Raw genomic sequence first — 25051 nt, forward strand, 5'->3', positions numbered from 1 at the left:
CAGGGAGTATCCGATTGAAATGGTCCAAAAGTGAAGTGTTATATATAACATTTATGAAATAAAATGAATTAAAGTAGTAAATAAGGAGATGAAATAGAATGGATAATTATAATTATATGCAAGAAAAGAGGGTAAAATATGGGAACCAGGGTGGAACAGGGGGAAGTATGAGGGGTTTGTATAATCCCAGTTTTGTATATGTGGAAAATGTTTGGCATGTATGGAAATAATGTTAACATAAAAATCGGGGGGGGGGGTAAGAAAAAAGAAAGAAACCCTGAGAAAGCAATTGATTAATTCTTCTCTTGTTGATGAATCTGGGAGGGGAGTGGGGGGTTGTTTGGAGAAGAGTGTTGCCACAGATTTATTGTGAAGAGAAATGTTGGTTTCCCAGCCCTTTCATTTAACTAAAGTTTCACAAGTGGTCTTCGTTGTAAGATTTGTTGCTTTGCATCCACAAATGACTTCCTTCTTATTTTTTTGGCTGATTTTCACTTACCAATTGCCACTTTGTGGGCCACTCAGGGGCAGAGGCAACATGGAGTCATTATGATGATGATGGTGATTGTTAAAAAGTGTCACTATGAGTTAAAACTCTGAAAAAGTTATTATCTCTCCATGCAATTATCCAATTTATTATAATTTGTTCAATTAAGCAAAACTCATGAGACTTTCCAGTATCCACTTCTTAAGAGGCTTGTGGGAAGGGGAAATAAGCTGCACTGCAAGGATGCTTGATCTATTTCTGTTGCTGCTTTTGCAAGTGGCTTTTGTCTACAATGCAAATACTACCAGCTGTCCCACCAGTTATCCTGTTCCTGTTCCCCATGAGTGGTACCAGCCAGGTGACCTCATCATTGGTGGGATTTCTTCTCAGATCTTTTATGTATTTCTTGAAGTTTTCTTCAAAGAACAGCCTTCACAGAATATGTTCAAATTTCCATAGTAAGTGTCTCCCCACTTATCCCTTCAAATCCCTATTTCTTTCGTGTTATGTCTAACTGATTTCAAGTCTTTCTTAAAGTATTATGTACTGTACATAATTTAAGTGGATTGAGAAAGTTATTTTCAGCATTTAAATAAACTCAAAAAGATTAACAGACCAATCCTTTATTTTTGAGAGTAGTTGCTGGACATATATAATCCTTTTTCTTTAAAATTCTTCATGGAGTTTCTTTCAGAATTGTAATTCTATGTCCTTCAATGTGTAGGTTGCTTTTGAAGAGTTTGTAAAATTCTATCCTTTATAGCCCTTGACGTAAATTGTACCAAACCATGTCCTGACAGTTTTTTGCTTTGGCATTTTCTGAATTAATATGCAATACTGTCAATGAGGGAATCAAGTCTCCTCCATCTCAAGAAATTTGAACTTCTTATGCTAATCTCCATTTAAGTTGTCTTCTTCTTGTTCTTGGATTTCCGATATTTTTTTAGGAAGAATTCTTTTTGCGGCATTTCTAGAACCACTATTTGATATTTTGGTTTTTCTTTTTCACCTTTCAATGCTATAATATCCAGTTTTTTCTTAACTTGGTAATTCTTCTCACCCCATTTTTTGACTGTCTCCTCAACAGAGACTGTTCTTTTTCTTAACTCCTGTATATTTAATGAAAGCTGAGGCAGTGCACTGGTGTTGGTCCCAGGATCGTTTTCAATGCTGCCAGAGTCTCATTTAAATCAGTCTTCTTTCAGCTGCCATTAAAGCTAAAACTCATCTTTCTGTCTGGGCAGTTTGCAGTAAATACCTCACTTTTTTCCGTAACAGTGTACTTACTTTTTAAAAAGAATCTAATTTAATCAAGTTAGTGGAAGTCAGCCACTTACACTCTTGCATTCTGAGACTTACAATGACAGAGTCAATGAAGATGTCTGGCTGCATCTCGCCACTCTACCTGCCCATAACTGAGTCCTCTGACTCTATCCAGGTCAAGGAAAGGTGATTGCAACATACTTGGGTGATCTCAAGCCTACTCCAAAAACCATCAGAGTGTTTAAAGGAGCATATTGGCCACCTGGGACAAAGCTGCAGGGTGCATTTCTGGCTAAGCCAGAAACCCACAATTTCCACTTGAAATTTTGAAAATATAACTTTATTTGCAGCGTGGTGACAAAATTCTATCAGCATACCCTTGCCTTGGCATTTGCTGTAAAAGAAATCAACAAGAATCAAAAGATCTTGCCAAATCTCACCCTTGGATTCCACATCTATGATAGTTATTACGATGCAATGATGACCTATCGGACTACTCTGGACCTACTTTTCAAATCACGTAGATTTGTCCCCAACTATATATGTGACACTCAAAAAAACCTCGTAGCCATCATTGGAGGACTTAGCTCTGTTACCTCCTTTTTTATTGCCGACACCATAGGCCTCTACAAAATTCCACAGGTAGGAGCGATGAATGGGGGGGGGAGATATATGGATTTTCATATTTTACATTCTTCCATTGCCAATAAGGCTGTCACTGAGGTTCCCTAGGAAGAAGACTTAAACATCAATATAGCAGCAAGATTACTGGCTGGGATTCCTTTGGAATATTAGTTTTAATCGTAGCAGCAGCAGTAGCAGTAATAATAATAACAACAACAACAACAACAACAACAACAACAACAACAACAACAATAAAGCTTCACTGTAATGTAAAGGTAAAGGTAAAGGGACCCCTGATCATGAGGTCCAGTCGTGACTGACTCTGGGGTTGCGGTGCTCATCTCGCTTTATTGGCCGAGGGAGCCGGCGTACAGCTTCCGGGTCATGTGGCCAGCATGACTAAGCTGCTTCTGGCGAACCAGAGCAGCACACGGAAACGCCGTTTACCTTCCCACCAGAGAGGTACCTATTTATCTACTTGTACTTTGATGTGCTTTCAAACTGCTAGGTTGGCAGGAGCAGGGACTGAGCAACAGGAGCTCACCCCGTCACGGGGATTCGAACCGCCGACCGTTTGATTGGCAAGTCCTAGGCTCTGTGGTTTAACCCACAGCGCCACCCGCGTCCCTGATATCTTTGCAAATATTTGGATTGAACTGTCCTCAAACTCTACCTGTGATGAATGAACAGGTACATGCTCAAAATGAAGGTTTATCCTGACATAAATCTATCATGTCTGTACACTTCCGTTTAGCTCACATATGGAACTTTTCCCCCTGCGGAGGGTGATGCAGATCAGTTCATTTCCTTTTACCACATGGTACCCAATGACAGCCATCAGTATATGGGGATAATCAACTTACTGAAGTATTTTGGATGGACATGGGCTGGACTTCTTGTTGCAGAGGGTGACGATGGAGAGAACTTTGTGCGGACCCTGGAATCATTGCTTTCCGAGCATGGAATTTGTTCAGCCTTCAACCAAAAAATACCACAAATAGGCCGGATAGATAAGCTGAGTGAAACAACTGGTATGCTCAGGCATATTTCTCTCTCTTTAGCCAATGATAAAATCAGTGCATGTATACTCTTTGGAGAATCTTTGACCATTATATGGATGATATCTAGTATTTTTCTATATGAGTTTGAAAATAAGGAAAGCTCACCATTTAGGAAGGTATGGATCATAACAACCCAAATTGATTTCATAGTAAAGGATCTTGAGCTCTTTCAAGGTGCAATTTCTTTCACAATTCACTCAAAAGAGATTCTAAAATTCAATGAATATCTTCAGAATTTAAAACCTGATAAAACAGAAGGAGATGGTTTTCTGCAAGAGTTCTGGGAGGAAGCATTTGAATGTACATTCCCAAACTCCAGTGTGCCAGTGGAAGGCAATGAACCATGTACTGGGGAAGAGAGGCTGGAGAGCCTTCCTACGACTCAGTTTGAGATGGGCATGACTGGCCAAAGCTACAGTATCTACAATGCTGTCTATGTTGTGGCTCATGCTTTGCATGCCATGTACTCAAGCAGATCGAAGCAAAAAGGAATGGTCTGGGATAAGAAATTTGAACTTCAAGACCAACTGTCTTTGCAGGTAATGTGTTGAAATCAAAATTTTCTTTATCCAATGGATTGAATAGTCCAAGGTGGGGCTGCATCCAGTTTATCCTCCACAAATAGCTGATAAAACGGGATTATTAATTGTACTCACTGACAAACTTAGAATCATAGAATAGTATAGTAGGAAGGGATGCCAAGGTTCATCTAGTCCAACTCCCTGGGGCCTATAGGAAGGAAGTTGAGCAGTTGGGGGAGTGGTGCAGGAAAAACAAACTTACTCCTTAACTTAAAGAAAACAACAGAGATCATTGTGGACTTTAGGAAATGTAAATTGAATATTCAGCCACTTATTATTGAGGGGAAGTGCATGAAACAGGGCTCGGTGTTTCGATTTCTGGGAATGGAGTTGAGAGACGACCTAACCTGGGGAGAGAACAGCAAAGACCTGGTGAAGAGAGCACAGCAGAGGTTATATTTTCTGAGAATCCTCCGGAAAAACAATCTCTCAAAGGACCTGTTGATGGCATTTCACCATTGCACTGTGGAGAGCGCACTAACTTATGGTCTGTGTGTGTGGTTTGGGAGCTGCACGGCCAGGGAAGAAACAATGCTATCCAGGGTTGTAAAGACTGCAGAGAGAATAATTGGGTGCACTCTTCTCACCTTAGATCAAATCTATGCTGCCAGGTGCCATAAGAAAGCGGCAGAGATAGGGCAGGATAGTACACACCCTGGAAATGATCTTTTTCAGCTTCTGCCTTCTGGAAGAAGGTATAGGGTTATAAAGGCCAGGACTAGCCGCCTGAGAAACAATTTCTATGCAAATGCAATTCTGGTTCTAAACGCAGTATAAGGGGTCTCTATAGTATAGTGTATTTTAAAATGGGGTTTTAGAGTTTTTAGGAGTTTTTGAATGTTTTATGTAGTTTTGTAGTAGTTTATGTAGTTTTGTGGTAGTTTTATGTAGTTTTTATGTAGTTTTATGTAGTTTTTCAATTTCATTGTTCTGCATGGGACAGTGACAATAAAGATATTGTAATCGTAATCGTAATGTAGAGATGTATGTTGTGTATGTTCACATCATCTCATGTACGTTTTGCTTGACATTACAATATCATCCAGTTACCATCTCTTTAGGTGAATAAGAGCTAATTTTTCACACATAGGGAGCAATTCAAAGCCCAGATCATCTGGGACAAGAGCAGATACAATGGTATATGCCCTCCATCCCAGGTTCACTTTGCCTCACTGGCTGAGCTCAGGCTGTGATAGGTTACAAAAGAGGGGTCTTGCTGAGGTGATGGAAGGCAGGGTCAGAATTACTCCCATTGAAAAACCCTTTCAGTCCATTCACATGACCCACAAACCTGGCAGAACCTACACTGGGGGGAAATGTGGTAAAAGTCAAATTGTGTTGACCCCATCCCCTTAACATAATTTTTCTAAAACTACATATCCACAGTTTTCATCTCTCTGAATTATCCGTGGTCCAACCCCCCCCCATTTCTTTACAAGTTGTTTCTAAAGACAAGATAACCTTTTTATTTGCTCACAATGGTCTCCTAAGTAAATTATAATTTCCCCCTATTCTTTTTAAACGTCATTATCTTCTTGATTCCTGAGTCTCCCAGTCAGTTTTGCCATTTCAGCATAGTCCAGCAGTTTGGCTTGCCATTATTCCTTCCTCGGAACTGTTGGTTCTTTCCATCTTTGGGCTAGAAGCATTCTTGCAGCTGTTGTCGCATACATAAACAGTCTTCTCTTGTCTGTTGGGATATCGGAACCTGTAATTCCTAATAGAATGCTTCTGGTTTTTTACCAAATGGTATTTTAAACACACACACCCCCAATTCATTATATATCAATTCCTAAAAAGACTTTGTTATCTTGCATGTCCACCACATATGATAAAAAGTACACTCCTTTTCTTTACACTTCCAACAAATTTGAAGCTTGTTCTATACATTTTGGATAACTTAGTAGGAGTCAGATACCACCGGTATATCATTTTCAAGTAATTTTCTTTCGGCATACAACATGCTTTGAATTTCAAATCTGTTCTCCATAGCCTCTTCCAATCTGCCAGTTGTATGTTGTGTCCTAAGTCCTTTGCCCAGTTTATCATAGCCAATTTAACATGTTCATCCTTCATATGCCATTCTAGGAGCAAGGTATACATTTCTGACAGAGTCTTGATATTATTTTCTAGAAGTTCATTTTTGGAATCTTTATATCTCATAACTAAAACCTCTCTTTTTATCTATCTCGAAGATATCATTCAACTGAAAATACTGTAGCCAGTCTCTTACTAATTCCCTTATCTCTTCAATATCTTTTAATTTAACTGATTTTCCGCATTTTTAGCAGTTCTCTACAAGTTGGCCAATTACTTCTCATCTTCACTTTTCTCAAATTATTGCTTCCAAAGGGAAAAGCCCTTTTTATAGTTTTCCCATACCCTAAAAATCAACTTTCTTAATTTATGGTTCTGAAATGCTTTGTGGACCTATGCCTTTTCATACCATAGGCATGCATGCCATCCAAATCTATTATCTAAATCTAGAATGTCCCGGCATGATCCAGCCCCAGATCCAGCAGATACAAGGATGTTTTGTAATAAAGGTTCAGATCTGGCAGAGTGAAACCTCCTCTTTCTCTTGCATCTGTTAATAATTTACATTTAATCCTCGGTTTCTTCTCCAGCCAGATAAACCTAGATATGTCTTTTTGCCACTGCTCGAAGCATCCGACACTGCCTGTTACCGGGGCTGATTGAAATAAAATAACATTCTTGGCAGTACATTCATTTTTATCACTGACATTCTTCCCCCAAATGATAGGTCCTTTCTTCCCCATATCTCTAAATCTCTTTTTGTTTCTTTCCGTACTTTCTCATAATTGTCTTTATATAGATTAATATTCTTAGCTGTTAACTAAACTCCTAGGTATTTTACTTTTTTAATGTATAACTAAATCTGTTTTCTGTTATAATTCCCTTTTTCCTTGTTCCGTCATATCTTTAACCAAACCTTAGTCTTATTTAAATTTAATTTAAAGCTTGCAAGCTCTTATCTCCCTCGCCAAGGCCTCTAATCCTAAAATGAATAATAATGGTGAGAGGGGACATTCTTGCCTTGTCCCCATTGTTATTTTGGACTTTTCTGTTACAGCCTTATTAACAATCAACATGGCCTGTTGTTCAGAGTGAATTGCATCTAGTCCTCTCCCAAATAATTCCCCAAGATTCATTTTTTCTATCATTTTTTTTCATAACGGCCCAGGAAACACTGTCAAAGGTCTTTTCAGCATCTATAAACATTAAGGCCTCTTGTTTCTCATTTCTTGCTTCCAGATATTCAATAATGTCCATTATATTCCTTATATTATTCTTTATTTGGTGACCTAGTAGAAATCCGGCCTGGTCATGATGAATTATTTCAGCTAAGACACTTTTCAATCAATTGGCTAATATATTGGCAAATATCTCATAATCATTAATTAGTAAGGAAATTGGTCTATAATTTTTAACGGACAATAAGTCTGTGTCTTGCTCTTGGATTAAGACAATGTAGGCATCCTTCCAGGGACGCTGGTGGCGCTGTGGGTAAAACCTCAGCGCATAGGACTTGCCGATCGCATGGTTGGCGGTTCGAATCCCCGCGGCGGGGTGAGCTCCCGTTGCTCGGTCCCTGCTCCTGCCCACCTAGCAGTTCGAAAGCACTCTTAAGTGCAAGTAGATAAATAGGTACCGCTTTATAGCGGGAAGGTAAATGGCGTTTGCGTGGCTATTCCCTCCCCCTCCCACAGATGGAGTAAATAAAGACACAGGACACCAGAATTTAGGTTAATGGGCGAAAAATGGCCACAACTTTATTGATTACAGGAAAGAGCGGTATTGGCTTAGGCATTGGCCCTAACAGACTATCCGGTTCTAACCGGGAAGGGTTAAACACCAGCAGGGGGAGCCCCCGAGATGCACATCCCTAGGCGCTCCCCGAGGGGTTACCGCTCGGGAGCGCGCTTTAGGCCCTAGCCTCCGTAGGTTTCGGACGAGGCGACGCCCCTCGGAGTCCTTTAACGAACTACCCTTCAAGAAGTGGGGGAGGTGATGGCGTTCCTCCCCCCCGATCTCATTTGCATAACAATACCCCGGCCAATGCCTAACCGCCAAGACCAAGAAGTTGTGACGTTTGCTACGAGGTAGGCGAAAAAACCAAGTGGCTTCAAAATTCCAGCCAATTAGCCAAATGGAAAAACTCCTACCAGGCCCCTTGCGGCGACCAGCCAAAGCCCATAGCAAAGTCTGAATGCTAAACCTAAAGGGCGGGTGGGTGGGAAAACACAGCTGCTGCGAAGGAGGAAAAGGGGCGAGCCAAGGGCTGCCCCGACCTTAAGTGCCCCTAGGTCGGCCCGCCCCTGCTGCCAGCCGATTGGCTGAGGCTGCAGGAGATGAATAATAAAAGGGAATCCCTGGTTCCCGCGGGGCTGGCACCAGCCCCGCAAGAGTGCGTGTGGGCGGGGTCATGAGCCCGCAACACCCCCCCCTCCTAAATTCGGGAGTGGCTTTCCGTGTCCTGCTCTGGTGCAGGATCACCAGAGCAGCTTCATCATGCTGGCCATGTGACCCGAAAGTGTCTCTGGACAGCGCTGGCCCCCGGCCTCTTAAGCGAGATGGGCGCGCAACCCCAGAGTCGGACATGACTGGCCTGTACGGGCAGGGGTACCTTTACCTTTACTTTAGGCATCCTTCCAAATATCTAGTACTTTGCTTAACTTTAAGATTTCATTCATTACTTCTGTTAATGGTTGTACCAGAAAGTCCTTTTTTTTTAACCAATATTTTTCTGAGAGCCCATCAGGCCCTGGCATTTTACCAGTCTTGGCTTGCACCTCAATTGCCGTTATCAGCTCGTTTAATTGAATCATTTTCTCTTTAGATATTTGTGGAATTTTATTTTTTTCTAGATATTCTTGTATTTTCTCTTTATTTTCAGGGTCTGCTCTGTATAATTTTGCATGGTATTTTAAAAATTGTTTCCTTATGTCTTTCGGATTATCCAATATCTTACCCTCTATACTCAGCTTGCTTATCACTTGCAAGCCCTATCTTCCCCTCAGTTGCCAAGCCAGTAGTTTTCCTGGATTGTTTGCATATTAAAAATAATAAAAAATAAAAAACTTCCATTCAATCTCTTGATTGACTTTCATTGAATACTGTGATTACTACATTTTTATTGCTTGCTTTATGGAACTTTTTCCAGGTTTTTAAACTAGTTCTTTCTCATTTCTAATTAGTTCATCTAAAGCATGAAAATATTTAGGGGTTAATATGACTGCTAAAAACTTGAACTTATTTAAAGATAACTATGAGAAATGTTGGTCAGAGTTGAAAAAAGATCTAGAAATATGGTCAAATTTGAAGCTTTCCTTGTTAGGCCGAATTGCTGCTATAAAGATGAATGTATTGCCAAGAATGTTGCTTTTGTTTCAATCACTACAGATTTTAGACAAAATGGACTGTTTCAAGAAGTGGCAGAAAGATATCTCTAGATTTGTCTGGCAGGGCAAGAAGCCCAGAATAAAATTTAAAATATTAACTGATGCAAAGGAAAGAGGTGGATTTGCCCTGCCAGACTTTAAACTTTATTATGAATCAGCAGCATTCTGCTGGTTGAAAGAATGGCTGCTTCTTGAGAACACTGACATTTTGGATTTGGAAGGTTTTAATAATGTTTTTGGGTGGCATGCATATTTGTGGTATGACAAGGTTAAAGCTCATAAAGCATTCAAGAATCATATTGTCAGAAAAGCATTGTTTAATGTCTGGATAAGATACAAAGATTTACTTGAGAATAAAACCCCAAGGTGGTTGTCACCAATGGAAGCAAAGGCTCAGAAAAAGCTCAATATGGAGGCCAAATGGCCAAAATATTGGGAAATTTTGGAACAGGATGGAGATAAATTGAAATTGCAGAGTTTTGACAAATTAAAAGATAAAGTGCGAGACTGGCTTCATTACTATCAAATAAGGGAAGCTTATAATCTGGACAAAAAAACCGGCTTCCAGGTGGAGAAATCAAAATTGGAAACAGAATTGTTAGAGCCAAAAACAAAGACACTTTCAAGAATGTATAACTTGCTGTTGAAATGGAATACCCAAGATGAAACGGTTAAATCTGCTATGATTAAATGGGCACAGGATGTTGGACATAACGTTATGTTTGCTGACTGGGAACGGTTGTGGACCACTGGCATGAAATTTACGGCACGTAATGCCCTAAGAGAGAATATTATGAAAATGATATACAGATGGTACATGACACCAGTCAAGCTAGCAAAAATCTACCATTTGCCCAATAATAAATGTTGGAAATGTAAAGAGTCAGAAGGTACATTCTTTCACCTGTGGTGACGTGCCCAAGGATAAAGGCTTTCTGGGAAATGATATATAATGAAATGAAAAAGGTATTTAAATATACCTTCTTGAAGAAACCAGAGGCCTTTCTTCTGGGCATAGTCAGCCAACAGGTGTTAAAGAAGGATAGAACTTTCTTTATGTATGCAACAACAGCAGCAAGAATACTCGTGGCAAAATATTGGAAGACACAAGATTTACCCACCCTGGAAGAATGGCAGATGAAAGTGATGGACTATATGGAACTGGCGGAAATGACTGGCAGAATTCGTGACCGGGGAGAAGAGCTGGTGGAAGAAGACTGGAAGAAATTTAAAGACTACTTACAGAAATACTGTAAAATCCATGAATGTTAAAATGATGTTGGACTGGACCTAAGTGGACTTAGTAATAAGAGTATGTAAAGAGTATGTAAAAATGGTTTGATAATTGGTTAAGGTATAAAGATGTAAATTTGATGAAAAACCGAGTTAAATGTTATGAAGAAAAAGGGGTAAAGATTTGCTGAACTAATGATATGATTGGGAATACAAAAAAGGGAGGTGTGAGGAGGTCAAAGAAACAAGCTAATGAGAATTTTGGAAAATGTGAAAATTGATTTGGTTTTTAATTATTTTTCATTTGTGTTGTTATGTGTTTGAGTGTTTTACTGTTGTATTTTTTGTAATTCTTTATTGTATTTTTTTTGTTATGATTATTTTTGTTCTGTTAGTTAAAACTTTAATAAATATCTTTTTTTAAAAAATAATAATAATTAGTTCATCTAAAATCTTCTTCTCAATTAGCTCCACTCTTATCTTTCTGGCATTACATTCAACAACTCGGTTGGAGAAACTCTGAGCTTCAATGGGAAAAAGCAAATGGGAGGTTTATTTGACATCATGAACATAGTTACATTCCCCAACAAGTCCTTCCTTCGAGTGAAAGTTGGACAAGTGGGTGATGATGCTCTTGAATCAAGAAAAATCATCATTCATGAGGACATGATAACATGGCACAAGGGTTTTAACCAGGTATGGATCCAGGGGTATTACTGTGGTCCCTGCTCTCTCTCTCTATTCCATTGAACAGAATACAAAGCTCATTTGTATAGCAAAATGTTTGATAAACAAATCCCTCAGGTTCAATCATCTGCATTTCCAAGTAGGAATTGATAATATCACTGGCCTGTAATAATAAAGAGCCAGATAAATCAATGATTAGGCCTCTAAGATTATATTTAAAGTTCCCGGGATGAGTTGATTTCAAGTTCACAAGCAAATGTAAACAAATAAATTAAATAAAATGTAATTTTTTAAAAAAATCTTTCTTGATTATGGGTAGATGATGCCTATTTCTGTGTGTAATGACTGCTGCTCCCCTGGTCTTCAGAAGAAAAGGAAGGAAGGAGAAAAATTCTGCTGCTATGATTGTGCTCCATGTCCAGAAGGGAAGATTTCAGACCGGAATGGTTTGTGACAAAGAATTCATTTTTATTTTCATAAGAGAAATGTTTTGGGGCCTAAAATATACTTATTAATGTCGGATTGCATGCTGTTTGCAATGTTTCTTTGTTGACGCATTATATATCAAAGGGCATTTTGAAAAAATGAATGAGTCTCATGCAATACATTCTACATTGATTGGAGTTTAAGCCCTAAAAGAGTCGAAACGATCGTTCTCCCATTCAAGTCAGTGAGAGCACACAAGGGTATTTGCAACCCCTTTAAACTGTTAAAATAGGGGTTTAAATCCCATAGACTTTCAAGGAATAGCATTCCAAATAGTGTTTCTGAACTGCTGAGTTTCTGGGAGGCAGAGGAACTATATGAATTACATTTGGAATTTGACTTGTTTCTGTTTTTCAGATATGGATGACTGTTTCAGATGCCCAGAAGACCAATATCCAAACAGGAACAAACATGGTTGCATCTCCAAAACAATCACCTTTCTTTCTTATGAAGAACCATTGGGGATCAGCTTAGCCTCAATTGCTCTTTCTTTCTCCATTGTCACAACTTTTGTGCTTTTAATTTTTGTGAAGCACAGAGATACACCCATTGTCAAAGCCAACAATCGAGATCTCACCTGCACTCTCCTCATCTCTCTACTGCTCTGCTTTCAATCTTCTTTGCTATTCCTTGGCAAACCAGGAGAAGTGGCCTGCCTTCTCAGACAACCTGCTTTTGGCATCATCTTCTCCATGGCTGTTTCTTGTGTGTTGGCAAAAACTATTACTGTAATTGTAGCTTTCATGGCCACCAAACCAGGGTCCAGCATGAGGAAGTGGGTGGGGAAAAGACTGGCCAACTCCATTGTCTTTTCCTGCTCTCTCATTCAAGCAAGTATTTGCACTCTCTGGTTGGCCACTAGTCCTCCATTCCCAGATTTAGACATGCACTCACTAATAGAAGAAATCACTGTGCGATGCAATGAAGGGTCTGTGACCCTGTTTTCCTGTGTTTTGGGCTACTTGGGCCTCCTGGCTTTCTTCAGCTTCCTGGCAGCATTCCTCGCCCGCAAATTACCTGACAGTTTCAATGAAGCCAAGTTCATTACGTTCAGTATGTTGCTGTTTTGCAGTGTCTGGCTGTGCTTTGTCCCTACCTATCTGAGCACCAAAGGGAAATACATGGTGATGGTGGAGATCTTCTCCATCTTGGCCTCCAGTGCTGGGTTATTGGGCTGCATCTTTGTCCCAAAATGCTACATTATCTTGCTGAGGCCTGAGCTCAACAACAAAGAACAACTAATAAGGAGAAAGAATTAATGTATCACTTAGTTTTGCCACCAATATATTATAAATGAAGGGTATGGGTTAAGCACAGTTCATTTATACTATTTACACGAGTTCATTTAAAATATTTTGCCTGTCTCCTCATGCAGTTTCTGTTATTTCTTCAAATCCTATTTAGTCCCCTCACCTCATATATCTCTCAGTTAAGTGCCACCAGTCCCACGAAGGATTTGGGGTATTTAAATGTGCTAATCAGAGAAGAGCAGGTGTTTTGTATGAAATGAGAATCTGGTGTATTAAAGCATAATAAAGCTTCCATTTACTTAGCATAGCCTAATAAAAACAGTAAGCAAAACAGTAAGGAACCCTCGTACTTACGGGACCACCTCTCCTGGTATGTCCCACAGAGGTACCCTAATGTCCATGAATAATAATAGCTTAAACGTCCCAGGCCCCAAGAAAGCCAGACTTCCCTAAACCAGGGCCAGGGTTTTTTCAGTGATGGCTCTGACCTGGTGGAATGCTCTCTCCATGACACTAGGGCCCTGCTGGACTTCATCTCCTTCCACAGGGTCTATAAGACAGAGCTATTCCTCCTGGCCTTCAATTTAAATTAGCCTGATTTGTTCCCTTTAGGATCAATGGTACTTTGAAAGTCATGACTAACTTGCTTCATTGGTTTAAATGAGAACTAACTTTAAGGAACTTACAGTGCATTCTTAAAAATAAACACCAGAAGCTGCCTTATACTGAGTCAGACCATTGATTGATCTTGCTCAGTATTGGAAACAGAAATAGGTAGCAGATCTCTAGAGTTTCAAGCAGGGAGACTTTCCCAGATCTACCTGGAATTGTCACCTGGGACCTTGTAGATGAAAAACTGATGGTCCACCAAACTGCCAAAGAGCAACAATCCATCCAGGACTGTCTACCAAGAAGTCAATGGTTTTCATTTCCTGGTAGGTTTAGGACTGGAGCTTTCATGGTCCAGAGCTCCCTTACCATGAATATGCAGTGGTTGAACACAGAAAGATCGCTGAGAGTTTTTAAAATCTAGTCAATTGAAAAGGAAAAGTAAGAGATTAACAATAGTTTTTTTTTAATTAATATGCAGAATTAAAAGTAAGTGCTGTTGGGGCTATATGATTTTTTTAAAATATGAGTTACAGAAACGATCGATTTTGTGATATGTTGATTCCACACATTGCAGATTTTACACTAGAAATTCTGAATATCTAACTTCATTTGTAGTGACAAAATTCTACCAGCACACCCTTTCCTTGGCTTTTGCTATAAAAGAGATAAATGACAGCCCCAAGATCTTGCCCAATCTCACCCTTGGATTCCACATCTATGACAGTTATTACGATGCAAGGATGACCTATCGGACAACTCTGGACCTACTTTTCAAATCACATAGATTTGTCCCCAAAGACTCTCCTCCCTGAAAGAGAGGGGAGTGGTTGTGGGCGGGAGCCCGAGCACCGCCCAGCAGGGGGCGTTGCCCCCTGCCTCCAGCTCACCTGGCTGGCGCTCACGCCCCCCCGATGGCCACCCAACCAGGTGCCACGGAGGGGGCGTGTTCAGCAGCCTTTTGCTGCAGTGCCAGCCTCTCCCTGGCCTCATTCCTCATTGTCGTCCCGTCGCGAGTCACCCACCCTCCACTCCCTTTTAGTTAGGGATTAGGTCATTGGCCTTGCTATGGACCTTAGGTTGGTCGCCCTGGTTGACCGGAGGGCCTGGTAGGAGTTTTTCCATTTGGCATTAGGCTTTTTGGTTTTTTCACCTACCTCGTAGCAATCGTCACAACTTTTGTGGTATTGGTGGGTAGGGTAGGCATTGGAATAATGTGTTGTGTGTCGAAGTGCTAGGTGTGGCCATCGCCTATGCCTTCAATTTTTAGGGGTATTCCGTTAAAGGAATCTGGCGGTCGTGTATTCTGTCCGATGCCTGCTTGGCGGGAGGCCATGGCATGACCCTCGGTGACAGCAGGGGTGAGCCTATAGTTGGATTAGCATCAACAGGCTCCACCTACTGGTGAATAAACCCACTTGTTTCGATCCAATGCCTAAGCCAATACCTTTTCATTGCTGTAATCAATAAAGTTGTGGCCTTTTCTAGCCCATCAACCTTATATCACTTCTCCTTGTGTCTTAATTTCACTTCGCGGGGGTCGGGTCCTCGAACCACAACTACAAATGTGACATTCAAAAAAACCTTATAGCCATCATTGGGGGACTTAGCTTTGATACCTCCCTCTCTATGGCTGACACCATAGGCCTCTACAAGATACCACAGGTAGGACCGATGAATGGGCTTTTCACAATTTATATTTTTTTCTATTAATAATAACCCAGACTGGACATTTGACACTCCTGGACATCCTATTTGGAACGGCAATTGGCGTAAAATGAAGCAGCCATATTACTGACTGGGATTCCATTTAATAGGATGTTGATTATGAAGATGATGACAATAATAATGCTTCAGAAATAGGCTGTTTACTGAGGTGCTAGCCTTGCAAGCCAGCGCTAAATTATATATATATATATATATATATATATATATATATATATATGGTGAAGGAAAATATTCAGATTTTTAACAATAGAAAAAAATTATCTAGGAGAGTCCTCGGGTTGAACTGTCCTTGAACCTATGAATGGCTCTGACTTAATCTTTGTTGAATGAGCAGGCACAGGATCAAAATGAAGGTTCATCCATAGGTAACTCTATAATATTTGTACACTTCCTTTTAGCTCACATATGGGTCATTTCCTCCAGGGGAGAGTGATGCAGACCAGTTCCTTTCCTTTTACTACATGGTTCCCAATGACAGCCATCAGTATATGGGGATCATCAGCTTATTAAAGCATTTTGGATGGAAATGGATTGGACTTTTTGTTTTGGAAGGTGACGGTGGAGAAAATTTCTTGCAGACTCTGGAACCATTGCTTTCTAGGCATGGAATCTGTTCATCCTTCACACATAAAATACCACACGTAGCCAATATAGATAAGCTGAGTGAAACACTTGATGTGCTCTTGGATATTTATCTCTCTTTAACAGATGATAAAGTCAGTGCATGTATAATCTTTGGAGAATCTTTAACCCTTATATGGATGGGAGCTGTACTAGTTCTAGGAGATTCTGAAAAGAAGGGAAGCTCATCATTTAGAAAGGTGTGGATCATAACAACCCAGATTGATTTCATATTAGTGGCTTTCCAAAAGCTTTTAGATCTTCAGACCTTTCAAGGTTCCATTTCCTTCACAATTCATTCAAAAGAGCCTCCAGGGTTCAATGAATTTCTTCAGAGCATTAAGCCTGTTAAAATAGAAGGAGATGGTTTTCTTAGGGACTTCTGGGAGCAAGCATTTGACTGTACATTCCCAAACCCCAGTTTGACAACGGAAGCCAATGAATCATGTACTGGGGATGAGGGGCTAATGAGCCTTCCTGGACCTCAGTTTGAAATGGGGATGACTGGCCACAGCTACAGTATCTACAATGCTGTCTATGTTGTGGCTCATGCTTTGCATGTCATTTACTCAACGAGAGCAAAGCAGAGAGCAATGGCCCGAGATAAAAAATCTGAACATCAGAATCTGCAACCTTTCAAGGTAAAGTGTTGAAATCAAATTCTTCTTAATTCAATGGCTTTAGTAGTCCAAAAGGAGACTTCACCCAAATTATCATCCACAAGTACAATTTATTCCCGGAGAAACCTAGAATCATGGAACCATAGAATTGCATAGTGGGAAGGGATTCTAAGGCTTAACTTTACTAAACCATACTTGCAAATTTAATGCTTTTTACCCCTTTATGGCCAGTTTGAGTAGAAAGAGAAAGATGTAGACATTGTTGTAGTCTTTTTTTAAGGGGGGAGTGAATATTAAAGGATTAACTAAAAGATGGTCAAAGTAATATAGAAATGGCATGATGGGTAATTAATTTCATTTAGGCGGAAGAGTTTGATATTTATTATTTCAGAGACACCATAAAAGATAACAAAGTTGTAGTTCAATATGTATCAGTTTGAGACAGCCAAGGCAATTTGCTTTGTCTACTTCCTGCATTGTAAAATTCTCCTCTGAAATTTTAAACTAATCTCATTTGCAGCATGATAACAAAATTCTACCAGCACATCCTGGCCTTGGCATTTGCTGTAAAAGTGATAAATGAGAATCCCAACATCTTGCCCAATGTCACACTGGGGTTCCACATCTATGACAGCTATTATGATGCAAGGATTACTTATCGTAACGCTCTGAACCTGCTCTTTAAAATGCATAGATTTGCTCCGAGCTACAAATGTGACTCGCAGAAAAACCTCATAGCCATAATCGGAGGACTTAGCTCTGATACGTCCTTCCATATGGCTGATACCTTAAGCCTCTACAAGATTCCACAGGTAGGTTTTATGAGTAGGGACATGCATATTTGTCGCACAAATCACACTCTTCCCTCTCCATTCTGAAAATAATTTTGAGACTCAGAAAGTGAATATGACTGATGTTTAAGCATTACAAGCTGGAATGTATATCAGAAACGTAGATTACTCCTTACCAGTAGAGATTGTTACACCAGTGCAAGTCTGAGTCAAGCATTCAGCACCTTGGACATTTCCAACACCATGTGCCTCACATCAACTGCAAGAGAAGTTGTCTCTGCAAGGAGCCAGGTTGACCTGAAGACTTACAAAGCTCACCATAGACTTTACCTCTTTGGAGAGCCTGGATAACTGATTAAAGGGTCCTAATTTATTTTGCACAATTGGACATCTGCAGGGCTAGACAGGTTCTGTATGTTATTCAACATCTGACTCAGATGGCTATAAGGAGATGTATCCTCCCGCCAATGTAGCTCTGAATTACCAGGAGATGTTGGTAGTTCTCCTGCCATGAAAATAATACATTTTAAGTTTCCTGCCATGCACTCTCTTGCCCCATTGATAGATCATGTCAAATCATTCTCCTTTGAAGAGACCCCAGAGAGCCAGCATGTACCCTGGCATCCACAAAACAACCACCACAAACACACACACAACACCTTAAACATGCAAACCACAGGTCTTCCATAGATAAGTATCACCACAACTCCAGAAACTGGAAGCATCCTGAAACTTGAAGTATCCATCAAATTAACTGTCTGGAAAACTACCAATTGTGTCAAGAAACATTTCTTGAATGAACAGCCAAATGCTAAAAGTAATTTTTTATACTTATCTTTATAATGTCTGTTCTTTTGCTGTTAGCTTGCATATGGCTCATTTCCGCCAGAGGAGAATGATATAGATCACTTGCTTTCCTTTTACCACATGGTGCCCAATGAAGCTCATCAGTATATGGCAATTATCAGCTTGCTTCAGCATTTTAGATGGACATGGGTTGGACTCTTTGTTACGGATGATGAAGGAGGAGAAAAATTCCTGCAGGCCCTGGAGCACTTGTTCTACCAGCATGGGATCTGTTCAGCCTTCACACAAAGAATGGAAAAAGCAGCTCATTCCGATATGTTCATTGAACTTTATGACATACTTGAAAGTTATTATGTGGGTCTCACAAATGACAAAGCCAATGCATTCATTGTCTATGGAGATTCTCAGACATTGACCTGGCTGAGATGTGTTATATTTCTACGAGATCCTGCAAATAAGGAAAGCACATCATTTAGAAAGGTGTGGATCATGACCACACAAATTGATTTTGTATTGCTGAGTTATCAAAAGGTTTGGGGTCTTGAGCTCTTTGAAGGTGCCATTTCCTTCACCATTCACTCAAAAGAGCTTCTCAAGTTCAATGAATTTCTTCAGATCATAAAACCTTACTGGAACCCAGCAGATGGTTTTCTCAAAGACTTCTGGGAGCAAGCATTTGACTGTACATTTCCAGATCTGCTGATGCAAGATACTGAAACATGTACAGGGAAGGAAAAGTTAGAGTGTCTTCCCGGGTTTCTGTTTGAAATGGGCATGACTGGCCACAGCTACAGTATCTACAATGCTGTCTTTGTTGTGGCTCATTCGTTGCACTCTATTTATTCATACAGATCAAAGTACAGAGCAGGAGACGAAAGGTTTGAACTTCAAGATCTGCAGCCTTGGCAGGTAACACGTATTTTAATATTTTAATATCATATAAAATTGTATTTTAATTTTTTGCTGGAAGCTGCCCAGAGTGGCTAGGGAAACACAGCCAGGTGGATGGGGTATAAATTATTATCTGTTGCTGTGTTATAACTTTTCTATCTGCTATATGAAAATAGCACATTGTTTAGAATTGGTCTTCAATATATATATATTTCTTATTTTTCCTTTTTCTCTTTGAATCAGCTCCACTATTTTCTGCAAGGCATTTTATTTAACAACTCAGAAGGAGAAGGAGTGTCCTTTAATGATAAAAGGGAAATGAGAGGTGGATTTGACATCAGAAACATGATCACATTCCCAAACAAGTCCTTCCTTCAAATGAAAGTTGGACGAGTTGATCCTGATGCTCTTGAAGGAGAAGCATTTGTCATTCATGAAGATTTGCTTGTATGGCACAGAGGTTTTAATGAGGTCTGCATCCTTGGAATCCTTCTGTTACTCGCTGTTCTTATGACGTTTTCTTTAGATGTCGGAAATTCCATTTTGTATAAAACTGTTGTTTCCATTTGATATGGCTAAGGAAAAATGTGGCTGCCTAGCACATTCAAAATTGATGCCTCTTAGAAATGTCAAGGGGGGAAACACTACATTTTTGTACAGTGGTACTTCTCCTTAAGAACTTAATTCATTCTGGAGGTTCTTAACCTGAAACTGTTCTTAACCTGAGGTACCACTTTAGCTAATGGGGCCTCCCGCAGCCACCATTCAATTTATGTTTTCATCCTGAAGCAAAGATCATAACCTGAGGTACTATTTCTGGGTTAGCAGAGGCTGTAACCTGAAGCGTCTGTAACCTGAAGCGTTTGTAACCTGAGGTACCACTGTATATCTTCCATATACATAAAGCAAAGCATTGGAGTAGACGCCCATTCGGTAACTTCTTTTTATAATGTATGGAGACAAAAACTCAGTAATAGAACACATAAAGCTTGCAAAAGGTCTCAGATTCAATCAATTGCATCTCCAGACAGGGTTAAAACGAAGTGAGCTGTTTTTCAATTGTTTTGCAGCATTTTGCAAAACCAACTTTGCATTTTGTTGAGCCCTAAAACTGTGTGGCTGACCTGCGAAACCAAGGGCCCTACAGTCACCCCCAATCAACTAATACAAAATTTTGGCACAGGTCTGGTGTGAATTGAACAATGTTTGAATTGGGGTGACCCGTATAGCACCATTTTGGGGAACTCAGACACTATTTTGGGACACCTCGGAATGTGGGGTTTTTTAATGATTGTAAACTTCGCAATAGGTTTGGAGGGGATCCCAAATAATGTGACTCATAGTTAATGCAGCTGCATAACGCAACTTTTTATATTAAACCTTTGTTTGCTGTGTAGTGAACTTCATTAATAGAAGTCAAATAAGCAATTAGCTTCTCCGATCTCCTTAACTGCTTTTCTGCTATGGATAGGTGATTCCCCTTTCTCTGTGTAATGACCACTGCCACCCTGGGAATCAGAAGAAAAAGAAAGAAGGGGAAAAGTTTTGCTGCTATGGTTGTGCTCCATGTCCAGAAGGGGAAATTTCAAACCAGGATGGTGAGTTATGTAGCACTCATATTTGTCATCCTGTGAGGAAACTGGTAAGGCTAGATGGTAGCATTTGAGGGAGTTCTTTTAGTGCAAAAAGGAGTAAGGAGCGACATGATAAAAAAATTGACAAAATTGTTCAATGCATTGGAAAATAGGGTAAACATAATACAAGATCTTAGGGACATCAGATGAAAGTGAGTGTCGGATGATTCAAAACAGGTAAAAGAAAACTAACATCTTCATGAATTACAGGATTAATCTATGGAATTTGTTCCCTCAAGAGGCAATGGTGGGCACAGCTTTTGAAGCCTTCAAAGGAGGATTAGACAAACTCATGGAGAATATTAATGGCTATGATCTCTGATGGCTTTGCTGTGCCTCCATGGACAGAAGCTGAATTCTTCCAAATACAAGTTGCTGAGAAGTGTGGGGATCGTGGGAGACTTCTGTTTCACTCAGGTCCTGCTTGCAGGCTTCCCATAGGTATCTGGTTGGCCACTGTGAAATCAGGAAGCTGAATGAGATGGGTGATTGGCCAGATCCAGCTGGCTCTTATGTTCTTATATGAAAGAGGAAATAAATTAGAAGGCAAAATACTGTTGAAAAGTAAGAAGTGAATAAGTATAATGGCTTTCAGAATAAGTGAAATAAAGGATTTATATCTGAACACTAAAACACATGGAAATAATAGGTTTAATTTCATGTCAGTGAAGCATTCACATAGAAGACAAAGTACTGTTGAATCAATACTGAAATTTGACCTTGTTTATTTTTCAGATATGAATGACTGCTTCAGATGCCCAAAAGCTCAGTATCCAACCAAGAACAAAACTGCCTGCATTGAGAAAACAATGACCTTCCTTTCTTACGAAGAACCTTTGGGGATCACTTTAGCATCAGTTGCCCTTTCTTTCTTCCTCCTCACAGCTTTGGTGTTAGGAATATTCATTAAGTACGGAGACACTCCCATAGTCAAAGCGAACAACCGGGACCTCACCTGCTCTCTCCTTGTCTCTCTCCTGCTCTGCTTCCTTTCTTCATTTTTATTTCTGGGTGAACCTAGCACAGTCTCCTGCCTCCTCCGACAACCAACTTTTGGCGTCATCTTCTCTGTAGCCGTTTCTTGTGTGTTGGCCAAAACTATCACTGTAGTTCTAGCTTTCTTGGCCACCAAGCCAGGGTCCAGCATGAGAAAGTGGATAAGAAAAAGACTGACAAATTCCATTGTATTTTCCTGTTCTCTTATTCAAACAATTATTTGTACTGTGTGGTTAATGACATGTCCACCATTCCCTGATTTGGACGTGCACTCTTTAACAGAAGAAATCATTGTGCAATGTAATGAAGGCTCGGTCACCATGTTCTACTGTGTCCTGGGCTACATGGGCCTCCTGGCCATTGCCAGCTTCATTGCCGCATTTGCGGCCCGCAAGTTACCTGACAGTTTTAATGAAGCCAAATTCATTACATTCAGCATGTTGCTCTTTTGCAGTGTTTGGCTGTCTTTTTTTCCAGCCTACCTGAGCACAAGTGGAAAATACATGGTGGCTGTGGAGATCTTCTCCATCTTGGCCTCCAGTGCTGGCTTATTGGGCTGCATCTTTGCCCCTAAATGCTACATCATTATTCTGAGGCCAGAACTGAACAACAGGGAACAACTTATAAGAAAAAAGAATTAAACCATCCCCCCACACTCTGGTAAATATTAAATGTGTTATAGGTAAGAGTTGAAAACCAAAATCTCTCTCTCTCTCTCTCTCTCTCTCTCTCTCTCTCTCTTCCAGAAGCATAAGTACTTTTTGCCATTTGTTTAATTTTATTTTATACATGCAAGTCCCAGTATCCAAAAGTTTTTATACGAAAATTCACTTACTCTAACGTGGGTAATTAGTACCCAAACCTTGTTGTATACACCACAGATTCAGATAGCCAAACCGTTGGAACTGTGTTTAATACTGTAAACAAATAAGCAGAGTTTCTTCATTGTTTGCCTTTTACAAGTCTTTAGAGGGTTTTCCTGGGTTTTTTACTCTTTGGGGCATCAAAATTTTGAGGCTGAGAACACATTGGAAATATTTCCATAGGAATTAATGGAAATGGTTGACTTGTTATTCAAATGGCCACCTAACAAATGATTTTCTAGGAATGCATTGTGTTCGGATAGTGATATTTCTGAGGATACAAATGAAATAGCTCAGGAATGTTAAGTACCACAGTTGTGTGTGTGTATTTGGCTTTAGTCTAGTTCAAAGTTACCCTTTAAGTTACTTTTTTTTATTAAAAAAAACATTCTTAATTGTTTTTCTTCCAACATGAAACCCTTTGTAATTTCAGGCAGCAAATTCTTTTCTTCTTTGTATGTTTTATTATTGAGTTAGACTATCACATAGCTATATCCAAATTTTTTTATTGCCAATTGTGACAGTTTATTCTCTCCCCCCTTTTTTTCTTTAAAAGCTAATTTCTTTTTCTTTTGTTTTGTTTTTATGTATCTTTTTCATGTTACTAAAGTTTAATAAAAAAATTTTTTTGAAAAAGACAAACACATTTTGGAATGTGAATTATTTATTTTAGAAGCCAAACTTATTCAACCTTTTTGCTCAAAGTTTGCTCTGACATTTTGCCGGATGTACGGCAGCCCTATTGCACCACCACTGGCAGCCCCACAACTTTAAAAAGGTGTGACATGTCAGCTATAAAGGACTCCCCTTGGAACAAAAACTTTTAAAATGTTATTAAATTACCCTACAATGACCAAAATCACTATGATTTGTTCACCAGGTCAGAACTCCAGAGGCATTTCAGAAGGCACCAGAAGGCACCAGAAAACAGCCAATAAACGGCTTTGAAAGTGATTTTTTAAATATTTATTTAGGTATGTTATTGTTTAGACTTTCTTAGAGTATTTTTTTATTTCAAACTTTACAGAGAGAGGCTATAGAACCCAGCCTCTTGGATAATGGTGTTGCTCCATGTGAATCTCCCCTCCCCCCCATCTCTCCCACTTCCTCATTCGTGATCATCATCACCTCCTCTATGGGTGCCGCTAAGTGCTCTCCAGCCTTTTCTCTCCAGTACACACTTTATTGTCTTCCATTGGCACATGGAGATTTGGATATACAGTCAAATGCAAAGGGTGCGGGGGGGCTGTATATGGCTGTTTCCCCTAGAGCTCAGGCCAGAGAGCTCCAGGCAGACTCTTCCTCATTCTTTGGTATGCTACACCCCCACCACTGTAAGGCCATAATTCAGGGGTAGAACATCTGCTCTGAATGCAGAAGGCACCAGGTTCAGTCCCTGGCATCCCAGGGTAGGGTTAGGTGGGACCTTATCTGAGGCCCTGGAGTGTTGCTGCCAACTAAGTAGAAGGAAATACAGAGCTAGAAAGACAGCTAGGTCTGATTCAGTGTAAGGTGGCTTCCCCTGTGAAAAAGGCAACCATTCAATAAAATAAATTTAAAAATGAAAAGAAAATAATGAATTAAAAAATATTTCCACCCATTTTGTAGTTGTGTGGGTAACTGGCTGCTGAGTGAGAGGGCAAATAACGCCTTATTAAGCTGGCCACACGTTCCCTCCTCAGCCTTACAGTTGGAATTCTTTCTTTCTCCTCCGTTGCGTTTGTATTTAGCAACTCTTAATGACTTAAAGGGACACTGGTGGCGCTGTAGTCTAAACCACTGAGCCTAGGGCTTTCCAATTGGAAGGTCGGCAGTTTGAATCCCCACGATGGCGTATGTTCCCGTTGCTCGGTCCCTGCTCCTGCCAACCTAGCAGTTCGAAAACACGTCAAAGTGCAAGTAGATAAATAGGTATCTCTCCGACGGGAAGGTAAATGGAATTTCCGTGCACAGCTCTGGTTTCGCCAGATGCTGCTTAGTCATGCTGGCCACATGACCTGGAAAAACTGTCTGCGGACAAACTAACCCTGTCTTGGTGGGACTGTGTAATTTGACTGAGTTTTTAGCAGCTAAGTTCCAACACAATCAAATCAAGATTATTTGCACAGTTTACACAAACACCCTGACTTGACATAATTTCATTTCAGGTTTATTGTTGCAATAGTATAATTTTCCTCTTATGTACGATGCATCTGATTTTTTGCCACAAAATTTTTGTGGAGAGACACAATACTTGTCAGGTCATGTGGTAAAACGGGCACTGAGTAGTGACCTATCTTTCAACATTTGCTGCTTTGAGTCACAAAACAAAACATATTCACTTTTACTTTCCTGCTGGTCTTCACTTACCATGGACGACTTCAAGCTAATTGCCACTTTTTGTGCCACTAAGGAGT

General features: G+C 40.0%; 2 protein-coding genes across 2 annotated transcripts; both read left to right on the forward strand.

The window, feature by feature from the left end:
- The first annotated feature begins 730 nt into the window (after positions 1-730).
- Positions 731-13104, forward strand: LOC128399202 (vomeronasal type-2 receptor 26-like). The gene is made up of 5 exons (XM_053360449.1): positions 731-945; positions 2101-2392; positions 11141-11368; positions 11679-11805; positions 12203-13104. Exons 1-5 carry the CDS (start codon positions 731-733, stop codon positions 13102-13104), a joined length of 1764 nt encoding a protein of 587 aa, XP_053216424.1.
- Positions 13105-15333: 2229 nt separating this feature from the next.
- Positions 15334-22433, forward strand: LOC128399203 (vomeronasal type-2 receptor 26-like). Its single transcript, XM_053360450.1, has 7 exons — positions 15334-15369; positions 15831-16540; positions 17194-17485; positions 18329-19180; positions 19406-19609; positions 20634-20760; positions 21532-22433. Exons 1-7 carry the CDS (start codon positions 15334-15336, stop codon positions 22431-22433), a joined length of 3123 nt encoding a protein of 1040 aa, XP_053216425.1.
- Positions 22434-25051: the final 2618 nt, after the last annotated feature.

The sequence above is a fragment of the Podarcis raffonei genome, chromosome 13, assembly GCF_027172205.1.
Source record: "Podarcis raffonei isolate rPodRaf1 chromosome 13, rPodRaf1.pri, whole genome shotgun sequence".
NCBI classification, from domain to species: Eukaryota; Metazoa; Chordata; class Lepidosauria; order Squamata; family Lacertidae; genus Podarcis; species Podarcis raffonei.

Bases quoted from the DNA above. Each gene is read 5' to 3' on its own strand.
- LOC128399202 (XM_053360449.1), top strand. From the start codon at position 731: ATGCTTGATCTATTTCTGTTGCTGCTTTTGCAAGTGGCTTTTGTCTAC. The intron at 946-2,100 runs GTAAGTGTCTCC...CTTTATTTGCAG, and splicing joins AATATGTTCAAATTTCCATA to CGTGGTGACAAAATTCTATC. The intron at 11,806-12,202 runs GTTTGTGACAAA...TCTGTTTTTCAG, and splicing joins GAAGATTTCAGACCGGAATG to ATATGGATGACTGTTTCAGA.
- LOC128399203 (XM_053360450.1), top strand. From the start codon at position 15,334: ATGGCTGACACCATAGGCCTCTACAAGATACCACAG. The intron at 16,541-17,193 runs GTTTGAAATGGG...TCTCATTTGCAG, and splicing joins ATGAGCCTTCCTGGACCTCA to CATGATAACAAAATTCTACC. The intron at 17,486-18,328 runs GTAGGTTTTATG...TTTTGCTGTTAG, and splicing joins GCCTCTACAAGATTCCACAG to CTTGCATATGGCTCATTTCC.